General features: G+C 32.9%; 3 protein-coding genes across 9 annotated transcripts in view; 2 read left to right on the top strand and 1 right to left on the bottom strand.

Moving 5' to 3' along the window:
* The first annotated feature begins 292 nt into the window (after positions 1-292).
* On the top strand, positions 293-12,423 carry LOC126702141 (flavonoid 3'-monooxygenase). 5 transcript variants are annotated; one of them, XM_050400791.1, is made up of 4 exons: positions 293-787; positions 3,379-3,822; positions 6,152-6,611; positions 12,028-12,423. In XM_050400791.1, exons 1-4 carry the CDS (start codon positions 338-340, stop codon positions 12,213-12,215), a joined length of 1,542 nt encoding a protein of 513 aa, XP_050256748.1. In that variant the 5' UTR covers positions 293-337; the 3' UTR covers positions 12,216-12,423. The 5 variants fall into 5 exon arrangements, with proteins under 5 accessions (XP_050256748.1, XP_050256749.1, XP_050256747.1 ...); XM_050400792.1 differs by having other exon boundaries at positions 6,152-6,642; positions 12,059-12,423; XM_050400790.1 differs by having other exon boundaries at positions 6,152-6,667; positions 12,084-12,423.
* On the top strand, positions 8,863-19,133 carry LOC126702142 (protein CANDIDATE G-PROTEIN COUPLED RECEPTOR 2-like). Of its 3 annotated transcripts, none has more exons than XM_050400795.1 (6): positions 8,863-9,249; positions 15,851-16,042; positions 18,081-18,243; positions 18,331-18,433; positions 18,745-18,826; positions 18,937-19,133. In XM_050400795.1, the coding sequence occupies exons 1-6, from the start codon at positions 8,965-8,967 to the stop codon at positions 19,012-19,014; spliced, it is 903 nt and encodes a 300-aa protein (XP_050256752.1). In that variant the 5' UTR covers positions 8,863-8,964; the 3' UTR covers positions 19,015-19,133. The 3 variants fall into 3 exon arrangements, with proteins under 3 accessions (XP_050256752.1, XP_050256750.1, XP_050256751.1); XM_050400793.1 differs by lacking the exon at positions 8,863-9,249 and adding an exon at positions 14,347-14,854 and having other exon boundaries at positions 18,322-18,433; XM_050400794.1 differs by lacking the exon at positions 8,863-9,249 and adding an exon at positions 14,349-14,854.
* Positions 19,134-21,808: 2,675 nt separating this feature from the next.
* The window catches only part of LOC126703055 (DExH-box ATP-dependent RNA helicase DExH14), a 38,086-nt gene continuing 32,174 nt past the window's right edge, over positions 21,809-27,720 (bottom strand). The window contains exons 44-49 of the mRNA XM_050401960.1: positions 27,452-27,547; positions 27,148-27,315; positions 23,748-23,918; positions 23,389-23,538; positions 23,191-23,322; positions 21,809-22,285 (exon numbers count right to left, since the gene is read on the bottom strand). Of these exons, the coding sequence (XP_050257917.1) occupies positions 22,211-22,285; positions 23,191-23,322; positions 23,389-23,538; positions 23,748-23,918; positions 27,148-27,315; positions 27,452-27,547 (792 nt within the window). The 3' untranslated portion in view covers positions 21,809-22,210. The remainder of the gene's footprint in view (positions 22,286-23,190; positions 23,323-23,388; positions 23,539-23,747; positions 23,919-27,147; positions 27,316-27,451; positions 27,548-27,720) is intronic.

Raw genomic sequence — 27,720 nt, 5'->3', positions numbered from 1 at the left:
CTATTAAAGGGTACCCACTTACTTACCATATATATATATATATATATATATATATTTTTTTTTTTTTTTTTTTTATTTTGTCAAACAGAATTTACCGTCAAAACATATAACTTGCCAAGGGGCAGATAGCATATAGAGTTGTAGATGATGTACATGTGCTATGCACGTAGCTATCTAACAGTCAAGTTGACCTACCACTCAACAATCTCACTAAATGAAATCACGTTTCAATCTAATTCTATGAGGGCATGACTCACCCGCTATCTCATCAAATATTGTTTATAAGCTCCACAAGCAAAGACACTCGGACAACAGCTAAACACACAAGAAAAAAACCATGTCTCCGTTCTCTCTCATTTTGGTAACCATAGCCATAGCTATCTTTGTATATTACCTCCTAAACCTTCGTACCCGTAGTAGTAGAGGTCTTCCTCTTCCACCAGGTCCAAAACCATGGCCCATCATTGGAAACTTGCCTCACTTGGGCACAGTACCTCACCACTCTCTAGCAGACATGGCTCGAACCTATGGTCCTCTCATGCACCTCCGTCTAGGCTTTGTTGATGTTGTCGTGGCGGCCTCGGCTTCTGTTGCTGCACAGTTCTTGAAAGCCCATGATGCAAATTTTTCAAGCAGACCACCAAACTCGGGTGCTAAGCATATTGCGTATAACTATCAAGACCTTGTGTTTGCACCGTACGGCTCGCGTTGGCGCATGCTAAGGAAGATCAGCTCAGTTCATTTGTTCTCTGGAAAAGCCTTGGATGATTTTAGACATGTTCGCCAGGTTAGATACCAATTCAACATTTTCCAATTTCAATGCTTTTTTTTTTTTTTTGGAGAATCTTTTCCAATTTCAATGCTGTTATAGAGTATTCAATTTTTTTTTCGTTAAAAACAAAATAAGTGTATAGTGTGGGATTCAGATCTTCTAGAGTTCCTAGGGTACTCTACCACATAGAGTTCTTTTAATCTTAACCTTTCATTTAAAAACCAATGGTTCAGATTTCACCAAATCATTAATTCTAGAACAAAACTTTAAAATTAGATGTCACATCAACTATTAAAATGGACATGTCACATTTTGAATTTATTTTAGTTTTAAAAAATCAAATTTGAACCCAATCTTGTTGCCGTGCCAACACCAACGGCACCAAACTTGTCTCTGATGAGATCTCTACACTAGAATGAATAGAGAACTTGGCAGCCGGTAAGGAGGTATTTTGCTAGAGTAGGGCGAGTGGGGGAGCTGTATGGGTTGGGTCGCCAAGAGCTTCAGTGGCAAGGTGAAAAGGCTACATTTTCAGATCTGGGTTATAGACAGAAGCGCGAACCTTTTGTTACAGAGAAAGTCATCTCTCTATTTTACAAGTATGGACTCTACTTACCAAATAAAATGATATAATAATGAATTCAATTGCGTACAGAAACTAACTTAGAAAAAAATTGGTACAAAAATTGTCCCAGGCCATTACGCCTGAAGAGCAAGTATACTAGTAGTTGAAAAATGCGACAACTAGAGAAACATAATTTGCACAGACTTATGTTAATAATGGTTCTACAAATCTTTTTTTTTTTTTTTTTTTTTTTTTTTTGTCATTGAAAATTGCTGCCAAGTTCTCTATTCATTTTAGCACTGAGATCTCACCGAAGACTAGTTTTAGTGCAGATGGGTGTTGGCACGGCAATGAGATTGGGGTTGATTTGAGTTTTTAAATTTTTTAAAACTAAAAACAAATTCAAAATGTGACATGTCCATTTTAATAGCTGATGTGGCATCTATTTTTAAGGTTTTATTTATAATTAATGACATGTTGTAATCTAAACCACTAGTTTTTAAATGAGAGGCCAAGATTAAACAAACTCTATACGGTAGAATACTTTAGAAACTCTAGAAGATCTGAATCCGTATAATGTGTATATAAGAGTAATTATGGATATATAAAATATGTATTTCACGCCTCAGTTTACGTCACAAGTGGAAAAGGCATTTGTTATTAAATAAATCTATGTCAACTCAATTAACAGATAAAAGATATATATTAATAAGTAATTATTTTTACATACACGCCTCTCATTTATTAAATTTTAATACAAAAAACATAATATCATTTTATACAAAATACTTTTTCAACCACAAAAATGAAAATATTCTATTATAGGGCATGATCACTATTTCAATAATTCAATGAGTTGACTGGTCCCATTAGACAACTGCATAATTTTTCTTTAATTTTTTTATTATAATTATTTAACCAGATGTCCTTTTCGAGCGTTTTGTTGTTTTCTCTTCCTGTTTTTGTAAAGCATGAATAAGGGAGGATTCGATCTTTGAAGTATATATCACGAGAAAGATGTGTGGTGTGAGACAGTCTCATCATGAGACTCCACTCTCTCACTTTCTTATAGTATGTACTACTTGTATATGAAATTGACAAAATAATGTGAGAAGGTGAAATTTTCATTTTCCAAAATGGATGAGTATTACTATTATGGACCACGACTTCATGAGATCTCATGTAACAGCATATAGGTAGGGAACCCCATTAATGGAGCATAGTTCCTGCATAGGAAGGTTTTTGATTACTCCTTAATTGCGTTTTTTATGAGTTTGTCTTTTATAAGGGTATGTAGTTTTCAATTTTCTTGATGGAATATTGTAATATATTATTTTTTTTTGGATGATTTGATAGTTAGTAAAGGTAGGATTTGAACCGTGACATCTTGATTGAATATACTATGAATTATCAATTGGCAACAATGCTCTTAGCACAAAAGAAATAAATATATTTTAAAATATATAATTATTTTCAAAAGTGAAAATAAATTAATGAGCATAAATTTTTTTTTCAATTGTTGTTTACTTTATTTAAAAAGTCATTATATATTTTTAATAGCTCTATTTTAGTTTGAATTAAGAATGATTGATTTAAAACTGATATTTTTTATTTTAAAAAAATCTGAAATACAACACATTGAATATATATACGTTTGTTTGGTTCAATTTAAAAAAAAAAATATTTATATATATATATATATATATATATTAAATATTCAACATAAAAATGAAAAATGAAAGAACATAAATAGATGTACATGTTAGTATATTACAAATTTGAGTGAAAATTTTGAGACTAAAAGAAAGACTGTGTAAAATTATTTCATCTATTATTCTATTATATTCCAATTCAATAGCATACTATACTATTAGTATAATTTCGTAAAATATTATAAAAATTAATTTAATAAAGCATTCAACATATAAGTATTTATTTATAAAAACTTTGTTAATAAAACAAAAGTTGAAACTACCAAATCTCCTTTTTTTTTTTTTTTGTGCAAGTAAATTGTATTGATTCAATCTACATGAATAACCAGGAAGAGGTGGCAGTGTTGATACGTGCTATAGCAAATGAAAAGTCGAAGCTCGTGAATTTAGGACAATTGCTCAATGTATGTACCGTAAACGCCCTAGGGCGGGTGATGCTAGGGCGGAGGGTTTTCGGTGATGGTAGTGGTGGTGGTGATGCCAAGGCAGATGAATTCAAATCAATGGTGGTGGAGGTGATGGTGTTGGCTGGAGTGTTCAACATAGGTGACTTTATTCCAGCATTGGAGTGGCTAGACTTACAAGGGGTAGCAGCTAAGATGAAGAAGCTACACAAGAGGTTTGATGCATTCTTGACCACAATTGTTGAGGAGCACAAGACTAACACTGGTGGCCAGCACAAGGACATGTTGAGTACCTTGCTTTCATTGAAAGAGGTTGCTCACGATGAGGGAGAGAAGCTCACAGACACAGAGATCAAAGCCTTGCTTTTGGTACCTATCAATCTCTCTCCTTTTAATTCTCTTATTTTTTTGGCCAATCTTTCTCTTTCAGTTAAAGAATAATTCTAGATACACTCAATTGCACACATAATTTCACAATTTGTTGATTTGTGAAACTGTAAATAGTCCACATTTTATACTCACTATTGACTTGTACAACCTACCACTTTTTATCAATTACTTATAATAGCACAAATCAACAAATTGTAAAATTGAACGTGAAAAATAAAACATTAAAATTGAAATGTAACATGATACAATAAAATGGGCTTAAAACAAACATTAGGATATATAAGAATTGATTAACTAATGTACATAGGGGAACTTATACTTTAAATATGCTTTGTTTTAATGAATCATCATATTATATAAAAGAGTGCTAAAAAGTGAGAGATGGAGTATTGATCTTTTAAACGAGGGTAGTACAATTTTAAATTGACATTGCTACACAAATTTTCTCAAAAAATCTTAGAGGAGTTATTACGTAATGGACATAGAATTGAAAACTCGGATGCACTTGATACACGTATAACATTTAAAAGTCCATATAGCTGGAACTATCACAATTGAATTGAGGTCTTATGAAATGCAAAGAAAAATAGGGTCCACCTTGAATCAAAATAATTTATACTTTTATACATTTTCATAACATCCTTCATGCTTAAGACTGACTTTCACGATCCAATACTTTTTGTCGATCAATCATAATCACACAAGTAGATTATAAATGAATCACAGCTAATTCATTAATAGGTGCTGGCCGACACCTATTAACAAAGTCCTTATCTTTATGGGAATGTATATTTTAAATATGATTTGTTTCAATGAAGCATATACCATTAAATTAAGAGTACTAAAAAGTGACGTGTTGATCTTTTATACGAGGGTAGTACAAATTTAAATTGACATACAACTAACATAAAGTTTTGATAGGATTGCTACAAAAATTTTCTCATAAAATCTTAGTGGAGTTATTAGGCGATTGACGTAGATAGGAAGATCGGATACAATTGCTACACGTATAACATTTACATGTCCCAAGTATCACCATTGAATTAATTGAGGCCTTTCAAAAAGTACAGATGGAGATGTGTCATTTGGACCTAGCAATTTAATTTTTTTCAAATCAGAGAGAAAATGGCTAGGAATAATAAAATTATAAAATTATGCGTAACTATAATAAAAGTATAGTAATATAATTTCTATCATTTTATTTCTTCAACTCTCTTACCAAACACACGAAGAAAACAAAAATCTTTATTTTCTTTTTCTCCCACTTTTTCTATCATTTTTATATTTTTTTATTTCCATTTGTATAATCCTCTTAACCATATATACACTAAAATAACTATCGTTTTTATTTAAAATTTTTTTTTTTTGAGAAGATCGTTTTTATTAATTAATATCTAAAAGAATAAGTGCGTGAATGGGAACATTAGTTTTGTAGGGCCACTCATTTTGCATGTTATTTTTTGTTTTGTTTTTTTAGTTTTTCAAATGTGTTTAGTTAATTTATTTGCTATTAATTTATTTATTTAAGTGTGATAAAAAGTGACTTAAAAAATAAATTACTTTTTAAAATTTTTTTAAAAAAAGTAAGCTGACTTTTACGAAAATAAGCAAATTTTAAACAACTAAACGAGTTTATTTACTTTATATGTGTGTCCTCAAAATGCTCTTTGTGCCTGCCTAAAATGGTTAACTCAAATTTTTTTTTTTCTTTCTAAATAAGGAAATGCATGCACTAGTTGTCGTTTCAAATGCAATTAGAATCATTGCTCATTCCCTTTCATGCTTGCTAGCTTACACCTACCATAACAAATTAACAATTCCCTTGCCTAATAGAATTGTCCAAAAGAAGAAAAGATTGCATGAGCCATTCTTTCTCTTATATACACTATTTGAAGATAGTGATTCGAATGTCTATCTCTTGTCTATGTGCTTGCCTTTACTGCCAACCTACCTTAAACCACTGCACTTGCTTGTATCTTTTCTTGTTCTATTCTATTTAGATTACACTACAATTTTCTAAAACTTTTTTTTTTTTTTTTTTGGGATAGGTATAATTTTATAATTTTTATTTTTACCATTTTTTAAACCCTTTATATTTTTTGTTAGGTATAATTGTATAATTTTTATTTTTACCCCTTTTTTTTAAGACCCTAAATCAATGAGAACAAGAACTCCCAAAACACAGAAAAGTGCTTGCTTATATATATATAGATATTTATTTTTTTTCCTATAAAAGTAAATTTTACATATTTTGCTATGACATGATTGAACATAGCTGACAACCTTTGTAATTAATTCATCTTTGTAGAATATGTTCACAGCAGGCACTGACACGTCATCTAGCACAGTGGAATGGGCCATAGCCGAACTCATCCGACACCCTAAGATCCTGGCCCAAGTCCAACAAGAGCTTGACTCCGTTGTGGGCCGAGACCGGCTCGTAGGTGAATTAGACCTAGCCCAACTCACTTACCTCCAGGCTGTGGTCAAGGAAACCTTCCGGCTCCACCCTTCAACCCCGCTCTCTCTACCACGCATGGCAGCTGAAAGTTGTGAAATCGATGGCTACCACATTCCAAAGGGCTCCACTCTTTTAGTCAATGTTTGGGCCATATCTCGTGATCCAAAACAATGGACCAACCCATTAGAGTTTAGGCCCGAACGCTTCCTACCGGGTAGCAAAAAGGCCCATGTTGATATTAAGGGAAATGACTTTGAAGTCATACCATTTGGTGCTGGGCGTAGAATATGTGCTGGGATGAGCTTAGGTTTACGCATGGTTCAACTATTAACTGCAACCTTAATTCATGCATATGATTGGGACCTGCCTGATGGATTGATGCCTGAGAAACTGAACATGGAAGAGGCATATGGGCTGACCTTGCAGCGAGCCGCGCCCTTGATGGTGCACCCTCGGCCGAGGCTCTCCTCACACGTCTATCGGGCATCCTCTTGAAAGAATTTTAATATATAACAAAAAATTGGACCTTGTACGTTTTTTTTTTTTTTTTTTTTCAATGCGACATTTGGTTAAGTAGGTGGTTGATTTGCACAAATCAGTGCCACCAAGGTTTATTTATCTTAGTTTTCCATGATGGTTTTGTGTGATCAGTGTATATGAATTATGAAATAACTCAATAAATACTTAGTCAACATCCTAGTGCATCAATCGTCTTACTTTCAATAGTTTCACTTAGTTGTAGAACTAGTTAAATTAGTGGACTTGAAATTAATTAGAAGGCAATATTTTTAGCAGTTCATTACTTTTTGTGATCTTTGCTTCAATTCAACCTTTCATATAGGTGGTGGAGAGTTGGTGCCATTCATCGGCTTTGAGATTTATTGTAAGTAAATGACAATGTGACCATGTGGGATTTGACAAAAGGGAATGGCTTATACAAGCTTTTTTTTTATTTTATGTGGGTTGGTCATATGATCATATCTACCCTAAGTATTTCATGCCTTCAAGCCTAAAATTTCCAAAAACAACAAACAAGTTGGATTGAGTTTACCTCAAAACGTGTCTGAATGAATTTTCTCCAACCTATTATATGATATTTGTAAAATCGTTTAAGTATATTAAATCACGTAACTCATTAAATTATTTAAACAAGTCACATGACCCATTAAATAAATTATATGACCAAATATACATGATAGTTTTATAAATTGCTACGTGATGGTTTAGTAGAATTTGCCTTCAACTTGATTTGTAAATAAACTTAGTCCAAAATGTTTTATACAAAAACTAAAATGATTCATGGCCAAGAAATTGCCCAAGCATCGAGGCTTTAATTTTCCTTTTTATTTTTTTGGCTCATAAGCAGTTTGCTTCAAGTTGACAAGTTAGGTTTTTTTGACTGGCATTTTAGAAATTATACAAAAAATTGAAGCCTTATTAATTAAAAATCATATATCAATGGGATATGGAGGGACAAGAATGGATGATGAACTACCTTTTTCTAAAGAGGATTGATTAACAACTTCAACTGTGATATAAATAATTGAGGGTTGAATTGGGGTTTAGATGATAGTCTAATAGTAACAAAGTCATTTGTAGTGTTTTATGCTTGTAGTTTGATTCTCAGCTCCCCTCTCCAATCTCCACTATATACCTATCTCAAAATATAGACGATCGAAATAGAAGATGATGCTTTACTACCCTAGATAGTAATAAATAAATAAAAATCTAGAATTAAGTGAGTTACAAAGGTTATAAACTCGATTTCTATTTATCTTTTTTACAATCTCTCAATCTCAAGATGTTAATAATACAAATAAGAGGAAACTTATTTCTCTTAAAAATCCGAGGAACAGACAAAGTCCAAGGATTATTTACATCTATTATTATTGCTCACAAGACTTTCAAGTCAATTTTGCTTAAATAAATCTTTTCTTTTTTAAAAGAAACTTCACATTCTTTGTCAAATATCAACTAAATTTTTAAATTTTCCTTTAAAAAAAAAAAACTAACTTTCTATATACAATGACTTTGGAGACACAAAAATTTCACAACCATAGAGATAGTTAGTTGTTAACCACAACATTTTCATAGCACTTTCATAACAAATCATAAGTGGTAAGTTGTTATTAATTCTACTTTTAACCCATTACTGAAATAACTTCTTTGCCCATATATAACAATAAGTTACAACCTACTATGTACTTAATATTTATTATAAAAGTATTGTGAAAATATAAATCATAAGTAGTAAGCTATTATTAATTCTAATTTTCTAAATACAATGACTTTGGAAACACAAAAATTTCACAACCATAGAGATAATTAGGTGTTAACTACAATATTTTCATAGCACTTTCATAACAAATCATAAGTGATAAGTTGTTATTAATTCTAATTTTAACCCTTTACTGAAATCGCTTCTTTGCTCATATATGATAATAAGTAACAATTTACTATATATTTAATATCTATTATAATAGTATTGTGAAAATATTAGTTACGTTTACAACAAATCCTCGTCAATTGAGTTTTATTAGTTGTCATTAGTTACTTCCTTTTCTTCTCCTTTCTCCCTTATTTTCTCACCAACCAAACAATGCCCAACGGTCCAAAATTAGGGTTTCCATAACCCCCACCGACCAAACAAAAACCTGAAAATGTCGACGACGAGCCTCCAAATCAACCCCGAGTCTCCTCCCTTCTCTCTCCAGCCAGTGCTCATTCCGGCCAACACCGACGGCCACGATGGTTCACCGGGATGCCACGGAGTATGGTTCGACGTGGTTCTGGTGGTGGCGTCAGTGGTGTTCTTAGGGTACCTATCGATCCACGCGAAGAAGAACCTGAAGAAACTGTACAATCGAGGCTCATACATTTTAATTTCCTATTATGCCCTTCTCTGGTTCGCTACCTTACTCAACCTCACTTGGTCCTCTCTTCAGGTCCCCTATTTACTTTCTTTCTAAAAAAAAAAAAATTATTTAATTTAATTTAGATTTTTTTTATTAAATTTTTTTGGTAATTGTTAATATATTATCAATTGGGTGAAATCTTATGGGTGCGTTTGTATAAGCTGTTGTTGCAAAACGGTGTTTTGAGAGTTTAAAATGAGTGTCTGGAAAAGAGCTATGAGGAGTTGCTGTTGCGAATCAGAGTTTTGGGTTTTTAAAAACGCTCTTTTTATGCACCCAGAATGCCTAACCAAATGGACCCTTAATATGACAATTCAGTTGTTATCAATTTTGTATGTTTAACTTTCATTCAAATCAATGGTATGGATAAGAGGCATGAAATTCAGTTAATAAATCTAGCAAAAAAATGCAGTTAATATGATAGCAGCAATAAAAAGAATTTACCGTTTCAGTTCAAAACAAGATGTGTATCCATTTTGCATCAGCTTAATTGGATTTTTTTTTTTTTTTTTTTCTGAAAATGGTTTAAAAGTATACTTGTACTTTGAAAAAGCGAGAAAAAGTGAGGTTTAATAAAGTTGTATATAAACAAAATAAGCTATAAGCTAAAAGCTAAAGGAAAAATGCTGGTGGCAAACGGACACGCTTAAGACTGACTTTTATACATTTTCATAACATCCTTCATGCTTAAGACTGACTTTCACGATCCAATACTTTTTGTCGATCAATCATAATCACACAAGTAGATTATAAATGAATCACAGCTAATTCATTAATAGGTGCTGGCCGACACCTATTAACAAAGTCCTTATCTTTATGGGAATGTATATTTTAAATATGATTTGTTTCAATGAAGCATATACCATTAAATTAAGAGTACTAAAAAGTGACGTGTTGATCTTTTATACGAGGGTAGTACAAATTTAAATTGACATACAACTAACATAAAGTTTTGATAGGATTGCTACAAAAATTTTCTCATAAAATCTTAGTGGAGTTATTAGGCGATTGACGTAGATAGGAAGATCGGATACAATTGCTACACGTATAACATTTACATGTCCCAAGTATCACCATTGAATTAATTGAGGCCTTTCAAAAAGTACAGATGGAGATGTGTCATTTGGACCTAGCAATTTAATTTTTTTCAAATCAGAGAGAAAATGGCTAGGAATAATAAAATTATAAAATTATGCGTAACTATAATAAAAGTATAGTAATATAATTTCTATCATTTTACTTCTTCAACTCTCTTACCAAACACACGAAGAAAACAAAAATCTTTATTTTCTTTTTCTCCCACTTTTTCTATCATTTTTATATTTTTTATTTCCATTTGTATAATCCTCTTAACCATATATACACTAAAATAACTATCGTTTTTATTTAAAATTTTTTTTTTTTTGAGAAGATCGTTTTTATTAATTAATATCTAAAAGAATAAGTGCGTGAATGGGAACATTAGTTTTGTAGGGCCACTCATTTTGCATGTTATTTTTTGTTTTGTTTTTTTAGTTTTTCAAATGTGTTTAGTTAATTTATTTGCTATTAATTTATTTATTTAAGTGTGATAAAAAGTGACTTAAAAAATAAATTACTTTTTAAAATTTTTTTAAAAAAAGTAAGCTGACTTTTACGAAAATAAGCAAATTTTAAACAACTAAACGAGTTTATTTACTTTATATGTGTGTCCTCAAAATGCTCTTTGTGCCTGCCTAAAATGGTTAACTCAAAATTTTTTTTTTTTCTTTCTAAATAAGGAAATGCATGCACTAGTTGTCGTTTCAAATGCAATTAGAATCATTGCTCATTCCCTTTCATGCTTGCTAGCTTACACCTACCATAACAAATTAACAATTCCCTTGCCTAATAGAATTGTCCAAAAGAAGAAAAGATTGCATGAGCCATTCTTTCTCTTATATACACTATTTGAAGATAGTGATTCGAATGTCTATCTCTTGTCTATGTGCTTGCCTTTACTGCCAACCTACCTTAAACCACTGCACTTGCTTGTATCTTTTCTTGTTCTATTCTATTTAGATTACACTACAATTTTCTAAAACTTTTTTTTTTTTTTTTTTGGGATAGGTATAATTTTATAATTTTTATTTTTACCATTTTTTAAACCCTTTATATTTTTTGTTAGGTATAATTGTATAATTTTTATTTTTACCCCTTTTTTTTAAGACCCTAAATCAATGAGAACAAGAACTCCCAAAACACAGAAAAGTGCTTGCTTATATATATATAGATATTTATTTTTTTTCCTATAAAAGTAAATTTTACATATTTTGCTATGACATGATTGAACATAGCTGACAACCTTTGTAATTAATTCATCTTTGTAGAATATGTTCACAGCAGGCACTGACACGTCATCTAGCACAGTGGAATGGGCCATAGCCGAACTCATCCGACACCCTAAGATCCTGGCCCAAGTCCAACAAGAGCTTGACTCCGTTGTGGGCCGAGACCGGCTCGTAGGTGAATTAGACCTAGCCCAACTCACTTACCTCCAGGCTGTGGTCAAGGAAACCTTCCGGCTCCACCCTTCAACCCCGCTCTCTCTACCACGCATGGCAGCTGAAAGTTGTGAAATCGATGGCTACCACATTCCAAAGGGCTCCACTCTTTTAGTCAATGTTTGGGCCATATCTCGTGATCCAAAACAATGGACCAACCCATTAGAGTTTAGGCCCGAACGCTTCCTACCGGGTAGCGAAAAGGCCCATGTTGATATTAAGGGAAATGACTTTGAAGCCATACCATTTGGTGCTGGGCGTAGAATATGTGCTGGGATGAGCTTAGGTTTACGCATGGTTCAACTATTAACTGCAACCTTGGTTCATGCATATGATTGGGACCTGCCTGATGGATTGATGCCTGAGAAACTGAACATGGATGAGGCATATGGGCTGACCTTGCAGCGAGCCGCGCCCTTGATGGTGCACCCTCGGCCGAGGCTCTCCTCACACGTCTATCGGGCATCCTCTTGAAAGAATTTTAATATATAACAAAAAATTGGACCTTGTACGTTTTTTTTTTTTTTTTTTTCAATGCGACATTTGGTTAAGTAGGTGGTTGATTTGCACAAATCAGTGCCACCAAGGTTTATTTATCTTAGTTTTCCATGATGGTTTTGTGTGATCAGTGTATATGAATTATGAAATAACTCAATAAATACTTAGTCAACATCCTAGTGCATCAATTGTCTTACTTTCAGTAGTTTCACTTAGTTGTAGAACTAGTTAAATTAGTGGACTTGAAATTAATTAGAAGGCAATATTTTTAGCAGTTCATTACTTTTTGTGATCTTTGCTTCAATTCAACCTTTCATATAGGTGGTGGAGAGTTGGTGCCATTCATTGGCTTTGAGATTTATTTTAAGTAAATGACAATGTGACCATGTGGGATTTGACAAAAGGGAATGGCTTATACAAGCTTTTTTTTTTTTTTTTTTTTTTATGTGGGTTGGTCATATGATCATATCTACCCTAAGTATTTCATGCCTTCAAGCCTAAAATTTCCAAAAACAACAAACAAGTTGGATAGAGTTTACCTCAAAACATGTCTGAATGAATTTTCTCCAACCTATTATATGATATTTGTAAAATCGTTTAAGTATATTAAATCGCATAACTCATTAAATCATTTAAACAAGTCACATGACCCATTAAATAGATTATATGACCAAATATACATGATAGTTTTATAAATTGCTATGTGGTGGTTTAGTAGAATTTGCCTTCAACTTGATTTGTAAATAAACTTAGTCCAAAATGTTTTATACAAAAACTAAAATGATTCATGGCCTAGAAATTGCCCAAGCATCGAGGCTTTAATTTTCCTTTTTTTCTTTTTTTGGCTCATATGCAGTTTCCTTCAAGTTGACAAGTTAGGTTTTTTTGACTGGCATTTTAGAAATTATACAAAAAATTGAAGCCTTATTAATTAAAAATCATATATCAATGGGATATGGAGGGACAAGAATGGATGATGACAAGAATGGATGATGAACTACCTTTTTCTAAGGAGGATTGATTAACAACTTCAACTGTGATATAAATAATTGAGGGTTGAATTGGGGTTTAGATGATAGTCTAATAGTAACAAAGTCATTTGTAGTGTTTTATGCTTGTAGTTTGATTCTCAGCTCCCCTCTCCAATCTCCACTATATACCTATCTTAAAATATAGACGATCGAAATAGAAGATGATGCTTTACTACCCTAGATAGTAATAAATAAATAAAAAATCTAGAATTAAGTAAGTTACAAAAGTTATAAACTCGATTTCTATTTATCTTTTTTACAATCTCTCAATCTCAAGATGTTAATAATACAAATAAGAGGAAACTTATTTCCCTTAAAAATCCGAGGAACAGACAAAGTCCAAGGATTATTTACATCTATTATTATTGCTCACAAGACTTTCAAGTCAATTTTGCTTAAATAAATCTTTTCTTTTTTAAAAGAAACTTCACATTCTTTGTCAAATATCAACTAAATTTTTAAATTTTCCTTTAAAAAAAAAAAACTAACTTTCTATATACAATGACTTTGGAGACACAAAAATTTCACAACCATAGAGATAGTTAGTTGTTAACCACAACATTTTCATAGCACTTTCATAACAAATCATAAGTGGTAAGTTGTTATTAATTCTACTTTTAACCCATTACTGAAATAACTTCTTTGCCCATATATAACAATAAGTTACAACCTACTATGTACTTAATATTTATTATAAAAGTATTGTGAAAATATAAATCATAAGTAGTAAGCTGTTATTAATTCTAATTTTCTAAATACAATGACTTTGGAAACACAAAAATTTCACAACCATAGAGATAATTAGGTGTTAACTACAATATTTTCATAGCACTTTCATAACAAATCATAAGTGGTAAGTTGTTATTAATTCTAATTTTAACCCTTTACTGAAATCACTTCTTTGCTCATATATAACAATAAGTCAATAAGTAACAATTTACTATATATTTAATATCTATTGTAATAGTATTGTGAAAATATTAGTTACGTTTACAACAAATCCTCGTCAATTGAGTTTTATTAGTTGTCATAAGTTGGAAAAAAAAGATAATTTAAAATAATACGGCGTCGTGTCAACCAGTTACGTCTGCTCTCTGCAAGTTCATCGAAACTCCACTCTTCCAAGTCCAACGACTCGCAAACTTTTCATTCATCACAATCTCTTAAGAAAAACTTCATTTTTTTTTTTTTACTTCCTTTTCTTCTCCTTTCTCTCTTATTTTCTCACCAACCAAACAATGCCCAACGGTCCAAAATTAGGGTTTCCATAACCCCCACCGACCAAACAAAAACCTGAAAATGTCGACGACGAGCCTCCAAATCAACCCCGAGTCTCCTCCCTTCTCTCTCCAGCCAGTGCTCATTCCGGCCAACGCCGACGGCCACGATGGTTCACCGGGATGCCACGGAGTATGGTTCGACGTGGTTCTGGTGGTGGCGTCAGTGGTGTTCTTAGGGTACCTATCGATCCACGCGAAGAAGAACCTGAAGAAACTGTACAATCGAGGCTCATACATTTTAATTTCCTATTATGCCCTTCTCTGGTTCGCTACCTTACTCAACCTCACTTGGTCCTCTCTTCAGGTCCCCTATTTACTTTCTTTCTAAAAAAAAAAAAATTATTTAATTTAATTTAGATTTTTTTTATTAAATTTTTTTGGTAATTGTTAATATATTATCAATTGGGTGAAATCTTATGGGTGCGTTTGTATAAGCTGTTGTTGCAAAACGGTGTTTTGAGAGTTTAAAATGAGTGTCTGGAAAAGCGCTATGAGGAGTTGCTGTTGCGAATCAGAGTTTTGGGTTTTTAAAAACGCTCTTTTTATGCACCCAGAATGCCTAACCAAATGGACCCTTAATATGACAACTCAGTTGTTAGCAATTTTGTATGTTTAACTTTCATTCAAATCAATGGTATGGATAAGAGGCATGAAATTCAGTTAATAAATCTAGCAAAAAAATGCAGTTAATATAATAGCAGCAATAAAAAGAATTTACCGTTTCAGTTCAAAACAAGATGTGTATCCATTTTGCATCAGCTTAATTGGATTTTTTTTTTTTTTTTTTCTGAAAATTGTTTAAAAGTATACTTGTACTTTGAAAAAGCAAGAAAAAGTGAGGTTTAATAAAGTTGTATATAAACAAAATAAGCTATAAGCTAAAAGCTAAAGGAAAAATGCTAGTGGCAAATGGACACGCATGTGATGATTTTTATAACTAAATCCCGATTGTTTGTTCGACACAGCATGTGTAAGGGTTTGGTGAGGTTGCATTTTGTTCCTAATGAAACATTATACTGGCTCAACCTTAATGACGGAAATAATAATAACTCTGATTATAATATTCATCATTATAGTTTTTCTAGTTGTGAGAATCCATAGTTGACCCCAAATTTTTGGGACTAAGGCTTGGTTGCTGTTGTAGTTCTAGTGGTGGAGAGTGCTAGGTCTTAATATTGCGGAATGAAAAAGTATGTGGAAACTAAATAGTTAAAGAGATTGTCATTGATTGTATTTGACTGGCAGTTTTTTTTTTTTTTGCTGATTTTTGAATGGTTAAGATTTGATTGTGATGAAGTAGACATGGCAATGCTCGCCGGGGAAGGAAGTTGCATGGAATCTCTTGTCATTGTTCACGACATCCGGAATGCTTTGTTTGGAGATTAGCTTGTTGGCTTTCTTACTCCAGGAAGATTACACAAGTGGGTTGGATGCTTTAGCGCATAATTTCATGGTATCGGGGATCATTGTAGGTGTGGATATGCTTCTTAAGGTAATATTTGGCTTTTGCTCTAAGAGGCACTGTTTTTGGGTGGTTGTGTTTTTAGTTTTGTCACTGAGGCCCATTTGGGTCCTATGTTGAGGGTTTATTTTTCTGCCTTTTTCTCGTACCTTCTGCTTACGAGTGATCATTCTTATGGTAATAGTCTGTGGGATTGGTCTGTAAACATTGTCTCTTATCTCAATGATTACAGTTTCTGTTATTTGATGCTCTTACTGCTATTTTATTGAAGTAGTGAATGCTAAACAGGGCCTATCTAGACAATCTTTAAGTTGACCAAGTTGCCCTTTTGACATATTACATTATTCTTACATAAAAGTGCTTAAAAGTTTATTACTGAAAAAGAATGCAAGAGTTAAAGAGTGATTTTGGGTCAGCATCTTTTTTCCCATTAGATACTCTCTCTAGCAATAAAAATCGGAGAGCCTAAGTAAGTTATTGCTTACATTTTAAGATTGTTTGAGGGATATTAGTGGAATCTATTTTAGACGTCTCTATGAGCAACTCATGGCTTTGTACTAGTATGATGTAAATGCATATTGCTGTATGTTAGAGAGAGAGAGAGAGAGAGAGAGAGAGAGAGAGAGAGAGATTGTCTCATTCCACACCCCCCCCCCCCCCTCTTCTCTTGTCCTCCCTTTTCCTTCTATCCTGAAAAAAAAAAAAAGTGACTTTTTTGAATAACTTATTGTGATTGTTACTGCAAGAGCTTGGGCACACCTGTACTGCTGTTGGACGTGGATTGTGCAATAACAAAATTGTAATGAATACATTATAATTTCAGATGTGGGGCTGGCATTGCACTGGCACAAACTGATACAGTGGGAAGTGGTTGATTTAATTTACATCTCCTGGGGTTTAGTTATACTTATTCACAGAATGTACATGCATATTTGCTCATATTGTAAATTCTACCAAGTTTTCTCACGGTCCATCTTCAATGAAGATTCTGAGAGGAGGATATCAGGGTTCTTTCCTACCTCTGGCATGCATTTTGTTCATTCAGTGATACATTGAATCATATTATTCACTGATTGCAAGAGGAGATCCCATTGCTCGAAGCAGGCTGTTCAATTTGTTATATTTTTGTCACCTGTTTTATGCTTGTTAGAAGCAGCCTAGGTCATTAATAGTTCCAACGATGATAACTTGTTGTCATATTTGGTGAGATTATTAATTGCAGTTTCCTAGGTTTTTATACTTATCAATAATAATAAAAAGTTCTTATTTTTTGGTAGTTGAAGCTACCATTTTTTTCCTTTTCTTTTCTGGAATTATTCTGAAGTTGGATTTGGTAGACAAGTGCGTAGCAAATTTCTGTCCTACATGTGCTGTTTTTGTCATTTTTAGCTGGATATAATTGGTCTCATTTTCGGTAGACAAGTGAGTGGCAAATTTCTGTCCCACACATCTGGTAGATTTTTACTTAGAAATAAAAAATAAAAAAAGGTTCTTATGATCTGGTAGTTGAAGCTATTATTATTATTATTTTTTTTTTCCTGGAATTATTCTGAAGTTGGTTTTGGCGGACAAGTGGCAAATTTATGTTCTACATATGCAAGTATTTTTTCTGTATGGCTGGATATAAATTGGTCTCATTTTCGGTAGACAAGTGAGTGGCAACTTTCTGTCCAGTAGATTTGGTAGATTTTACTTGTAAACAAAAAAAAAGTTCTTATGATTTGGTAGTTGGCTTGAAGCTACTTTTTTTTTTCCTGGAATTATTCTGAAGTTGGTTTTGGTAGACAAGTGAGTAGCAAATTTCTGTCCTACATGTGCATCTATGATGTATAACTGGATATATTTGGTCTCACTTTTTGGTAGACATGTGAGTGGCAAATTTCTATCCTACATCTGCATGCACTTGTTCTGTATAGCTGGATATGATATTAATTGGTCTCGTTTTTGTTTTTGTTTTTTGGTCTGGCCATGTAAGAAAGTGAGGAGTAGTCTCCACTTCGTATATTTACTTGTACAACTATTGTTGTGACCGTCAGCTTGTTTATATTCTTTAACACTTAATTTTCAGGTAATTTATGTATTTGGGTTTGGGGTCCCACTGTTCGTTGATGGTGTTGGAACCACTAGCAAGCTGAAGTGGAGTTTGTGGATAATCCACAAACTATTGCTGACTGCAGTTTATGGCTTCATATTGTTTGTGCATTTCTCAAAATGGAGAGCCAGGCTGCCTCGTGAGTACATTGCTGATTCTGTTATCATCATTTTCTTGCAGGGTTTAATCTTATTTAACATGCACTTCTCTCTTTTATCTTCTGCAGCCAGACCAGGATTCTACAACTACATTGTCATAATGTTTGTCATTAATGCTGTAGCATTATTTGCTTGTGGGCTTGCTGGGCTTGGGGCCGGCTTTGGAATTTGGTACCTCTAAATTTCAATTTTCTTAAAATGAAATTAAAATTGTGCCAGTACTTTCATCTATTATACTTTAAGGGTTATGTTAACGGGTGCTTTTAGGACAATTGTTAATAAACTATATCAGGAAAGTTTTACAACCACTTTCATGGGAAATATAAGAGTTGACAGAAAAATTAATTGTTTTATCATTTTCCCATAAAATGTTTCTAAAATAGTTCCTAAACCAATGCCCTTAGGGCATTGATTAACATTTCACATACTTTAATTTGGCACTTGATTTTTCTTCCCCCTCATCTATTACACTTCCACTGCAGGTTGTACAATCTCACAGTTACCTGCTATCACTCACTCTATCTTCCTCTTCTGTATGTAACTTTTCTAGCTGATTTTTTCCAGGTGATCCCTCCACCACATATCGTAGTTATAAAAGCTTTTCTAGCTCTTTTTTTTTTTTTTGGTGTGTCATAAGGTAATAATTACACAACCTTATTTTTTTTAATTTACAGGAGGACGATTTTCTTTTGGAAAATGCATATTACTCTGAGATGAAAGATGCTGGATTCTTTGATGCAGATTGGGATTAGTCCTGTCCATGAACAATTTGTAAATGGGACTACAGCCTTTGTTGTATACTGTGTAAATTGTTTTAAAGAAAGTCACACTGTTGGATTCTGTTGATAAAATGAAGAGGAAAGATTTATTAGTTGCATTCCTTAAAAAATTATTCAATCATTCAATTCATTATCATTATGAATGAAACTTGGTGATGAAATGTTATGAAAGTTGCAAGACTTGCATCATAATTTATGTGGATGATAACCACGATAAAAGTAACATTAACGGAGCCGAAATAAATGACGGGATAAATCCATTTTATTTTTGGAAAATTTTTATCACGCTTATCTCAAAATTTGCATGATATAAATTATAGGGGGCAGATGAGGTCTTGGGTTCTGGTTCTAGACTCATCAGCTGCCTATGAAATTTAACAACAGAAAAATTCTAGATAGAAATTTAACGTTAAGCTCATATATAAATTTCAAATAGTTTAGGTTTTCCGATATAATTAACAGATTTTTTCATCATATCATTTAATAAAGCTAAGTTTGTTTATAGATTTGGGCAATGAATAGTTACTCTCTAGAGCATTCAAATAGTTAAAATACTATTTTAGAACCCCAAACACCAAAAAAACATATTATATTGGAACTGCTAAATCTAAAAAATATGACAACGTGCTACAGTGAGCTACTACTAGTAGCAGCTCACTGTAACAAGTTGCTAATTTTGACTTATTCTTTTTTATTTCTGTTTGTTTTTGGGCCCCTTAAAATACAACTAGATTAACCTAGGTAATTAGCCAAGTTATTACTTAGTCCAAATTCCAGGTCTAGGTTAACACAATCATATAATCATATCAATGTAAAGTGAGGAAAATAAAGAACACAAAGATATTATGACCCAAGAAACCAAACCGATAAAAACCTGGGGAGGATTTAACCTAACTATCCTTAAGGTAAAACCGAATCCACTATGAAAGAATTGAAGTTTACACAATAGCGACTTAGACCACTAACATCCTATTGCTACCTCGAGTTGGAAACTTACTACCACAACCACGTGACAGCTCCAAGTCCACGGACTACTTCTTTCTTGGATTCCCAACAAGTACAAGCACACCCACTTGTGTATCTTTAAGCTCTTGAATGCAGCAACTGAATGATCACCAAGTTCTTGACATAATCTTGAATCTTGGAAACCCTAAGTATGTGTGAAGGCAACCACCTCTTGATCTCACAAAAGATTCACACACATAGTATCTGAAGCATCTCCAAAAACGTGGCTAGGGTTTTCTCTTTTATACTTAAAACAAAACATAAAACCCTACACATCAAACGGACTTGGGCTGAGCTAGAAAATTCTGCAGAAAAAAGTTCTGCCCGAATTTTGATCAATCGAGTCTAATTCTCGATCAATCAAGCCAGACAGAATTACACAATAAAATCTACAGTAACTCGATTCCAACTTTACATAAAACGCATACACTTTAAGCAAGTCTAAACAAGACTAAAACCTATTTTGATCATAGTTTGCCAACATTACAAATTAGAGTTCGAATACATTAGTTCCTAAGCCTTAGAACCTAACAATTTCATCTCTCTCTCTCTCATATCGGGTTGTGGTGTAGGGTTGGTTTGATTGAGTTGTGGTGGTTGGGTTCTTGGGTTTCGATTTTGTTGTGGGTTGTTGCAATTGTGGTGGGTCGTTGATCGGATTGCGGTGGTTGAGTTGGTGGTTCATGTCGTGGGCCATGGGTTGAATTTGGTGTGGTGATCTTGGCCATGAGTGGTGGGTCATGCTAAGATTTGAGGTGTGGTGGTCTTGGGATGTGTTTGGTGTGCTAGTGGGTTTTGAGTGCCATGCGTTGCGGTGGGAATGAGTTTGTAGAGGAGTTTTGACTTTTAGCTTGGGGTTGAAGATAAAAAGATGTATGGGAATTGTATTTTTCTGGAAATTTTTCTGGGTTTTCGAAGTGATTTTTAGGTTTCATGGCTGGGATTTTTACGAGTATTGCAGTGGGATTTGTGGGTGATTTTTGTGGGTTTCTTGTGTGATGTCACTGGAGGAGAATGTGATGAAAGAATGGGAAAATGTGGAAGAGGCAGAGAGATCTCTGCCAGGCCGTGCAAAAATGTGGGAGAATTGTGGAAGGTGTTGGTGTGGCTGTGATATTGGGGTAGTTTTTTTTTTTTTTTTTTTTGAAAATTTTGAAAATATTTTATATTATTTTAATGAATTGAAATTAAAATAGAAAATGAGATATAAGGTAAATTGTTAAGTAAGATATTAAAATAGATAAAATAAGTTCTTGAAGTACTAAAAGCTAAATTTTTTAGTATTTCAAATGTAAATGCTGAAGAAGCCAAATAAGGTTATAACCATATAATTTGAACAATTAGAACTTGTTCCAATTTTAAGCCCAGCCTATTCTTTGCTATAAATACATTTTCACATCATGTTATTATCACATCATTAACAATCAAACTATGCTAAGTTTTAGATATTACATGGATATTTAATCTTTTTTTATTAAGATTACTAGTTACGGATATCATATTATAGACATAGGACTATGTTAACTTATAGATTTTGCTACATATATTATATATACAACTAATAATCATGAAAATAGTAGTTCTCTTCTTGGTCACATATGAGAGATTCCATCAACATATGTGTGTACATTATCTTCAGCTAATTTTTGAAGAAATGTGGATTGAAAATGTTGCTTATAAAGCAAATTATTTATTGTTACTTTTTCCAACTTAAAATTTGAAAATTACCATAAAGGTGCCAATAAGAAAGATATTTCAAAAAAATCCGTAAAATGCACATGCTACAAGCTAGTATTAATAAATTCCAAATATGTACTCTCAAATACTATTGCTGATACCTATAATAACGATTTTAAGGCTGACAGCACATTCGTCACAATAATAAAATGAATCAAAAACTATATATAATCATCATATACAGGTGAAGTTATCTAGAATATATATATATATATATATATATATATATATATTTATTTATTTATTTATTTATCTGTCAAGATGAGCTGAGACTCCATAGCCCCCTTTGATGTTCAATCAGCAAGCCACCCCTGGTGTTGGGAAGAACATGAAATAATTTATTTCACAAAGCTTCGCCTCAGTTCCAGCTCTGGGGCAGCAAATGTGGTGGTTTTAAAACATCCACATTCCCTCTATTTGCTGACATTCAATGAAGATCTTCGAGGGAGTATTCTTGTTCAAAACCAAGATAACAATCTGAAACTAAAATCAATTTCATACCCTGGAAAAAAAATATACAATATCCAAGTATTATTCCTTTTTATTTTTTGACGAAGTAACTTAAATAAATACTGTTTCATTTATTTCCAAATAGATTTTTGATAAAAATAAAAATAAAAATAAAAAATAGAACATGTCAATGTTAATGTTATAAAAAAAAAAAAAAAAAAAAAATTAAATCCCCTTTTTATGATAAATATGTTTGAATTTAAAATTATTAAAAAAAAAAAGAGAGACATAATTCATATAACTTGATTGAATTTAATCCTCTTTGGGAAAAGATAATGCTATTTGTGATGTATTAGTCAATGTGAACATGAATCTGAATTTAGATTGGGAACCTAATATACAGCTCTTCTTCCCATACCACAACCAAACAAAAGAAAACAACAGCTCTTCTCCCTCTTACATTTTAAAACATCCAAATAAAGGAAATAGATGACTAGTCTGTAAAGCCATATCAACTAGTCTATGATGCTATGCTTCCTTTAATACAATGAAATCATTTTGATTGTTGACGAGTAGTAAAGACCTTCAGATGGATGTTTTTGTCATCTCGCACTTTCTTTTGCCTGCCCCTTTTTATGTATTATTGATTGGCAGACTAAATTTATGGTCTGGTGAGTCAGGTTTTGGGTGTTATGGAATTAGATGGGGCAAATCCTAAACCTGATTGGATTGGGACAGGTTTTTCGATTGAATAATTAATTGGGTTCAAATGGGAACAGGTTTCTCAATTGAATATTTTAATTGTTTTTGGTGTTTTGGGAGGGCTTTCCCATCCCAAACCTAACTGGTTTCCATCCCTAACCATTAAAAACCTTTAACATGTAAAAGAACATTTAGAATAAGAAGAAAATAGAGGGGGCTGCAGGACTGAAATAGAAAGAGGGAATTAAATTTGACCTGGAGACTGCCCAGGGTTGATGGTAACTCCATGTGGGTTACTAAGCGATCAGAGAAAGAAATCCTTTTCAGAGCATATAAGACACAGGTGGAGGTGTTACCAAGAACCAACCACCATGCTTCAACTTTAACCTGTAAAAACAATCCAAGCTTAGTTGGTGCAACTGACTGCTAATATATAATGAGGTGAAATTTTACCTTGGGAAACCGGGGGGTAAAAGCTCTTGATTTGTTCCGTTTGAAATTGATCTTCTCCAATCTGATGGTTAGAGTGGGGGATTTTGCACCATCAGTGTCCCTTCTCTGAAGTTTTAATCTCACTTGAACAATGGGAAAATGTTGCAAATCCTGGTAAAACAAAATATAGAAGATTAACAACTACTGAAATCATTTGACATTCTTGCCAGCTAAGAATAAAAAATAGCAGCTGTGTTTCTAAATAATCAGACAACTGATGCCTCATATTGTCACCACCCTCCATGTGGGCATGTAGTTGCAAAGACAAAAGTTGTTAGAAGCATTAAAAAATTAAACCATCTTAGAGGGGCACTCCACACCTGATTCAATCTTGAAGCAGGAGAATTTCCAATCACAGTCTGGAAAGTAGCCTTTGGAAGATCCAACAGTTGCTGCACGGTGGAAATTCCTCTTTTGTTTAATGAACTTGCAAGATCAACATTCATGGATGGCAACATCCAAAAACTGGAATCCTCATCAAACCATAAACCCTGAAAACAATCGAAAAGATCAGAGGCACGGAGGGAGAAAGTGATATTTTTATAAAAACAAATAGACTGAGCAAAAAGAGCAAGATCTTTTTAAAATCCAATTTAATAACTTTTAACACATAAATTAAGAACAATTAGGGTAAATTCACCAATCACATATTGAGTAGGTGCAAGTATTCCTTTTGCTTACAAAAAGGTCATATATAATGCACAAAACTCCCACTTCTAAGGGGGGGTTTGGGAGAGGTTATTGGTAGGAAGCCCCCAAGGTTTTTACTAGAGGCTGATTCCCGATGCCTTCTGCTTACTCGCGAAATATAATTTATCGAAAAATGTAATTTACCATTGGATTTCATTGCTATAGAAAAGATAATCTATGAGTTATGTTCTCTCATATTTCTTAGACTTAGTATATAACTCATAAAACCCAAATCCTACAAACTCTTAACCAGAACCCAGAACAAACAAATCCACAAATATGAACCTAACAAGGGTCATTTTTGAGAAAGCTTCATTTTTCTTATTTCATTTGGTCAGCTGGCATCAAGACCCATATTCTATTCTGACTTTGGTTAAATCTCCCAACTTCAGTAGGAATGTTTATTGTCTAAGATTATGCCTTTTAAGGAAAGATTTCACTTGGGAAAGTAATTATTAAAAGAAGAAAAATACAGCAAACAGGAGCTTTCATTACAGTAACACCAGATGTAAAACACAGTAAAGAGATGGGAAGTAATGAAATCTAAGAATGTTCAACCATGGCTTCAGCCATTTAGCTGGCAACATCAAAGAAGATAATCATGTTAACGTGATCGCTACAGGTTGATTGAATTTATCATTTATTATAAATAGTCATATGTGGCTTAATGAGAACAAATTATGAACCTTGTCTGTGTGCTTGTGGTGGGTTTTGATTTAGAAGGATTTATGGATCTAGGGTTTAGGGGGTTGTTGACGAAAAGGGTTAGGGTTTGATAAGTTTTGATGGACTATTTAGGGTTTCCATAGTTAAGACGAAGGGCTTGACTTGGAGTTACAAGGAAAAAGGAAATTGTACACTGTTTTAAGGGTATGAACAGTATCCACAAGAAAGAGGAGGAAAGAGAAAATAAATAAAAAAGGAGAAAAAGAACAATAAGATTAACATGCCTCAATACTAAATGAACAAAATATTTATTAATCAAGTCCATCTATTCTTCGAGTACATTGGACATATATATATCTACTCGTTCTTGTCCTAGTAGTATTAGAGCTCCTAACTAGTAAACTAAAACCTAATAAAGTAATCACTATAAAAGATTGACATGGACTTAAAGAAAATAAAACATAATATACCTAGGATCTCCTTGAAATTAGACAAATGAAATACCAAGATGTCATACAAAACCTTAATTCATAGGAATTGATGAAATTACAGTTTTACTGCTGAATACAAAATTGACCATAACTTGTTAATTAAAAATTGTTGTAATCCTGGGACGCATATAACTGAACTTTTAAAAACACATGACTTTTACTTCACATGTGGATCACATAAAAAAAATCTTGAATAGACTAAGGGCACGTTTGCTTCAGTGGTTTGAAAACCGCACTTTTGCAAAGGTATAAATTTTTAAAGCCTCATTCTTTTTTTTCCTAGGTACAACCTTTTTAAATACCCTATTTCAAAAATGTGAAAAATAAATTGTATCAAATGGGCACAAATTTGCATAGTAACAAATTAATCTTCCATAATTGTATCATTCTCCCTCGGTTGGAGCCTCAACGTCAAGTTTAAAGTGTTGACGTACAAGAACATTTGAATTTGAAATTTGCACAAACTCTTCAATCACCTTCAGATCAAAGCACTAAGGATAATGAATTTTTCTTCCACAACACATCATTAATCATTAAATTCGTTTGAAATTGAAATGATAAAATCAATGCTTGGAAAACTTTTCAACTTTTTTTTTTGATTGGTAAAAATGCTTTTACTATGGATCGAACTTGTGTGTTATAGGTGTGAACATGCGTGTCAAAAAGGTTGAAATTCTACTCAAACATAATCTCTAAGTGTATATTTGTATAAAGCTCCCTCCTGAAGACTTGAACCTTGACCCTTGCCCCCTATCTCACAAAAACTTTATACTTGTGGAGTGACCATCACACCTAGTGTGCGCGGTTTGGAAGACTTTTGAACTTAAACCCTTCTTGAATTGATCCATAGCAATAACATCAATATCTTACTTACTCTTGGCTTTTCCAAGATACCTATTGTGGATCAAGGGTTTAAGGAGTTGTTCAAGAAAAGGTTAGGGTTCAAAATTAGCTAGGGTTGACAAGTTTTTTATGACTATTTGATAGAGGAAGTATATGACGTTTTAGGGTTTATTGGTAAAAGGAAAGACTTGAGTTGGGGTTGTAGGGAAGAAGAAAGAAAGATAGATAAATTTAGTGTTCAAGGGCTGTACAAACGGTACCACAGGAAAGAAAAGGAAAAACAAAAGAGAGAAAAAAGGGAAGAAGACTAACAAGGGGAACATGTCTCAATACTAAACACTCATTATTTTTATTGATCAATTCCATTTAATCATCAAGTACATGGAACATTAATATGCAAACTCAAACTCCTATATCTTTTTATTGGATGTGAATTTTGAAAATCTAACCGTTGAATTGCATGTTTTTATTATATTCTTCATGCTTGCAAAATTTCAAGAAGATCAAAGATCAGTAGCTATGTCATCAATCAAATATTTAAATTTCAAATTTTTGTGGAACAAAATTATGCATAAAAAGATATAGGAATTTGAAGGGTTTCTCTCCAAACTAGTTTGGAGAGAAACCTTGTCCTTAAAGTAATAACTAATAAAAGATTGAAATGAACTCAAAGAAAAGAAAACATGAAATACTTAGGATTTCCTAGAAAATTCTAGACTCAAATAAAAGCCATACCTAGTGCACAAAATTCCCAATTCTAGGGGGCTCTAGGAGAGGTGATTAGTAGGCCGCCTTCCCCCAATTTTAGACTCAAATAAATTATCAAAAAACCTTAATTCACAGGGATCTCAAAAATTCAAATTAGCCCCTGAATATAAAATTTACCACAACTTGTTCAATAAAAACCCAAATTAAAAATTGTTTTAACCCTAAGACACATATAATTAGACCTTTAAAATTGAATAGACAAATTTGCAAAAAGTAATAAATTAATCTTCCATAGCTTCATCATGATTGGTACAGAGGATACCTGCATGATCATTTGTAAAAGACGCATGCAAGTAATTGAGCTTGATAGCCATCCACTGTTTGCACATATATCTATCATGGCCTGGATGATACGTATACTTTGATCCAACACTGACTTTAAATCTGTGACATAGTCGCTGATTGGTAATTCTAACTGAGAAAAATGTGCCTGTCTCCCAAAAAATATGTATGGTAAGCAGATAAAACTATTAGGGAAAGGGAAAGTTCAATAGAAAGATAGAAGGATAGAGAAGGACAAAAAAAAAAAAAGACATGCTAAAATTGATGTCACAAGCAGCTTCAACCTGAAATAGCAGATTTGCTTTGACATGTGGATCATCAAGGCGATTCTTATCCACCATATATCGAACTCTCTCAGACAATGCTTCATTGTAATTTTCCTATAAAGGGTAGAGATGAAACAGATATACATACAAAATTCAAATATGTCTTGTAAAATATCAACTAAGATGAGGCCATGCAAGCAATGGATGGCATGAATGTTAGAATTCAGTGTGCATGTGTCAGAAATTGAAGAAACAATAGCAAAAATTCATGAATAATTTAAAAGAAT

Source organism: Quercus robur, chromosome 10 (genome assembly GCF_932294415.1).
Source record: "Quercus robur chromosome 10, dhQueRobu3.1, whole genome shotgun sequence".
NCBI lineage: Eukaryota > Viridiplantae > Streptophyta > Magnoliopsida > Fagales > Fagaceae > Quercus > Quercus robur.
Note: the sequence above shows the minus strand (reverse complement) of the source record. Positions and strands in the feature narration are given on the sequence as shown.

Bases quoted from the DNA above. Each gene is read 5' to 3' on its own strand.
- LOC126702141 (XM_050400788.1), top strand. From the start codon at position 338: ATGTCTCCGTTCTCTCTCATTTTGGTAACCATAGCCATAGCTATCTTT. The intron at 788-3,378 runs GTTAGATACCAA...ATGAATAACCAG, and splicing joins ATTTTAGACATGTTCGCCAG to GAAGAGGTGGCAGTGTTGAT. The intron at 3,823-11,567 runs GTACCTATCAAT...TCATCTTTGTAG, and splicing joins AGATCAAAGCCTTGCTTTTG to AATATGTTCACAGCAGGCAC.
- LOC126702142 (XM_050400793.1), top strand. From the start codon at position 14,570: ATGTCGACGACGAGCCTCCAAATCAACCCCGAGTCTCCTCCCTTCTCT. The intron at 18,244-18,321 runs GTGAGTACATTG...TCTCTCTTTTAT, and splicing joins ATGGAGAGCCAGGCTGCCTC to CTTCTGCAGCCAGACCAGGA. The intron at 18,434-18,744 runs GTACCTCTAAAT...CTTCCACTGCAG, and splicing joins GGGGCCGGCTTTGGAATTTG to GTTGTACAATCTCACAGTTA.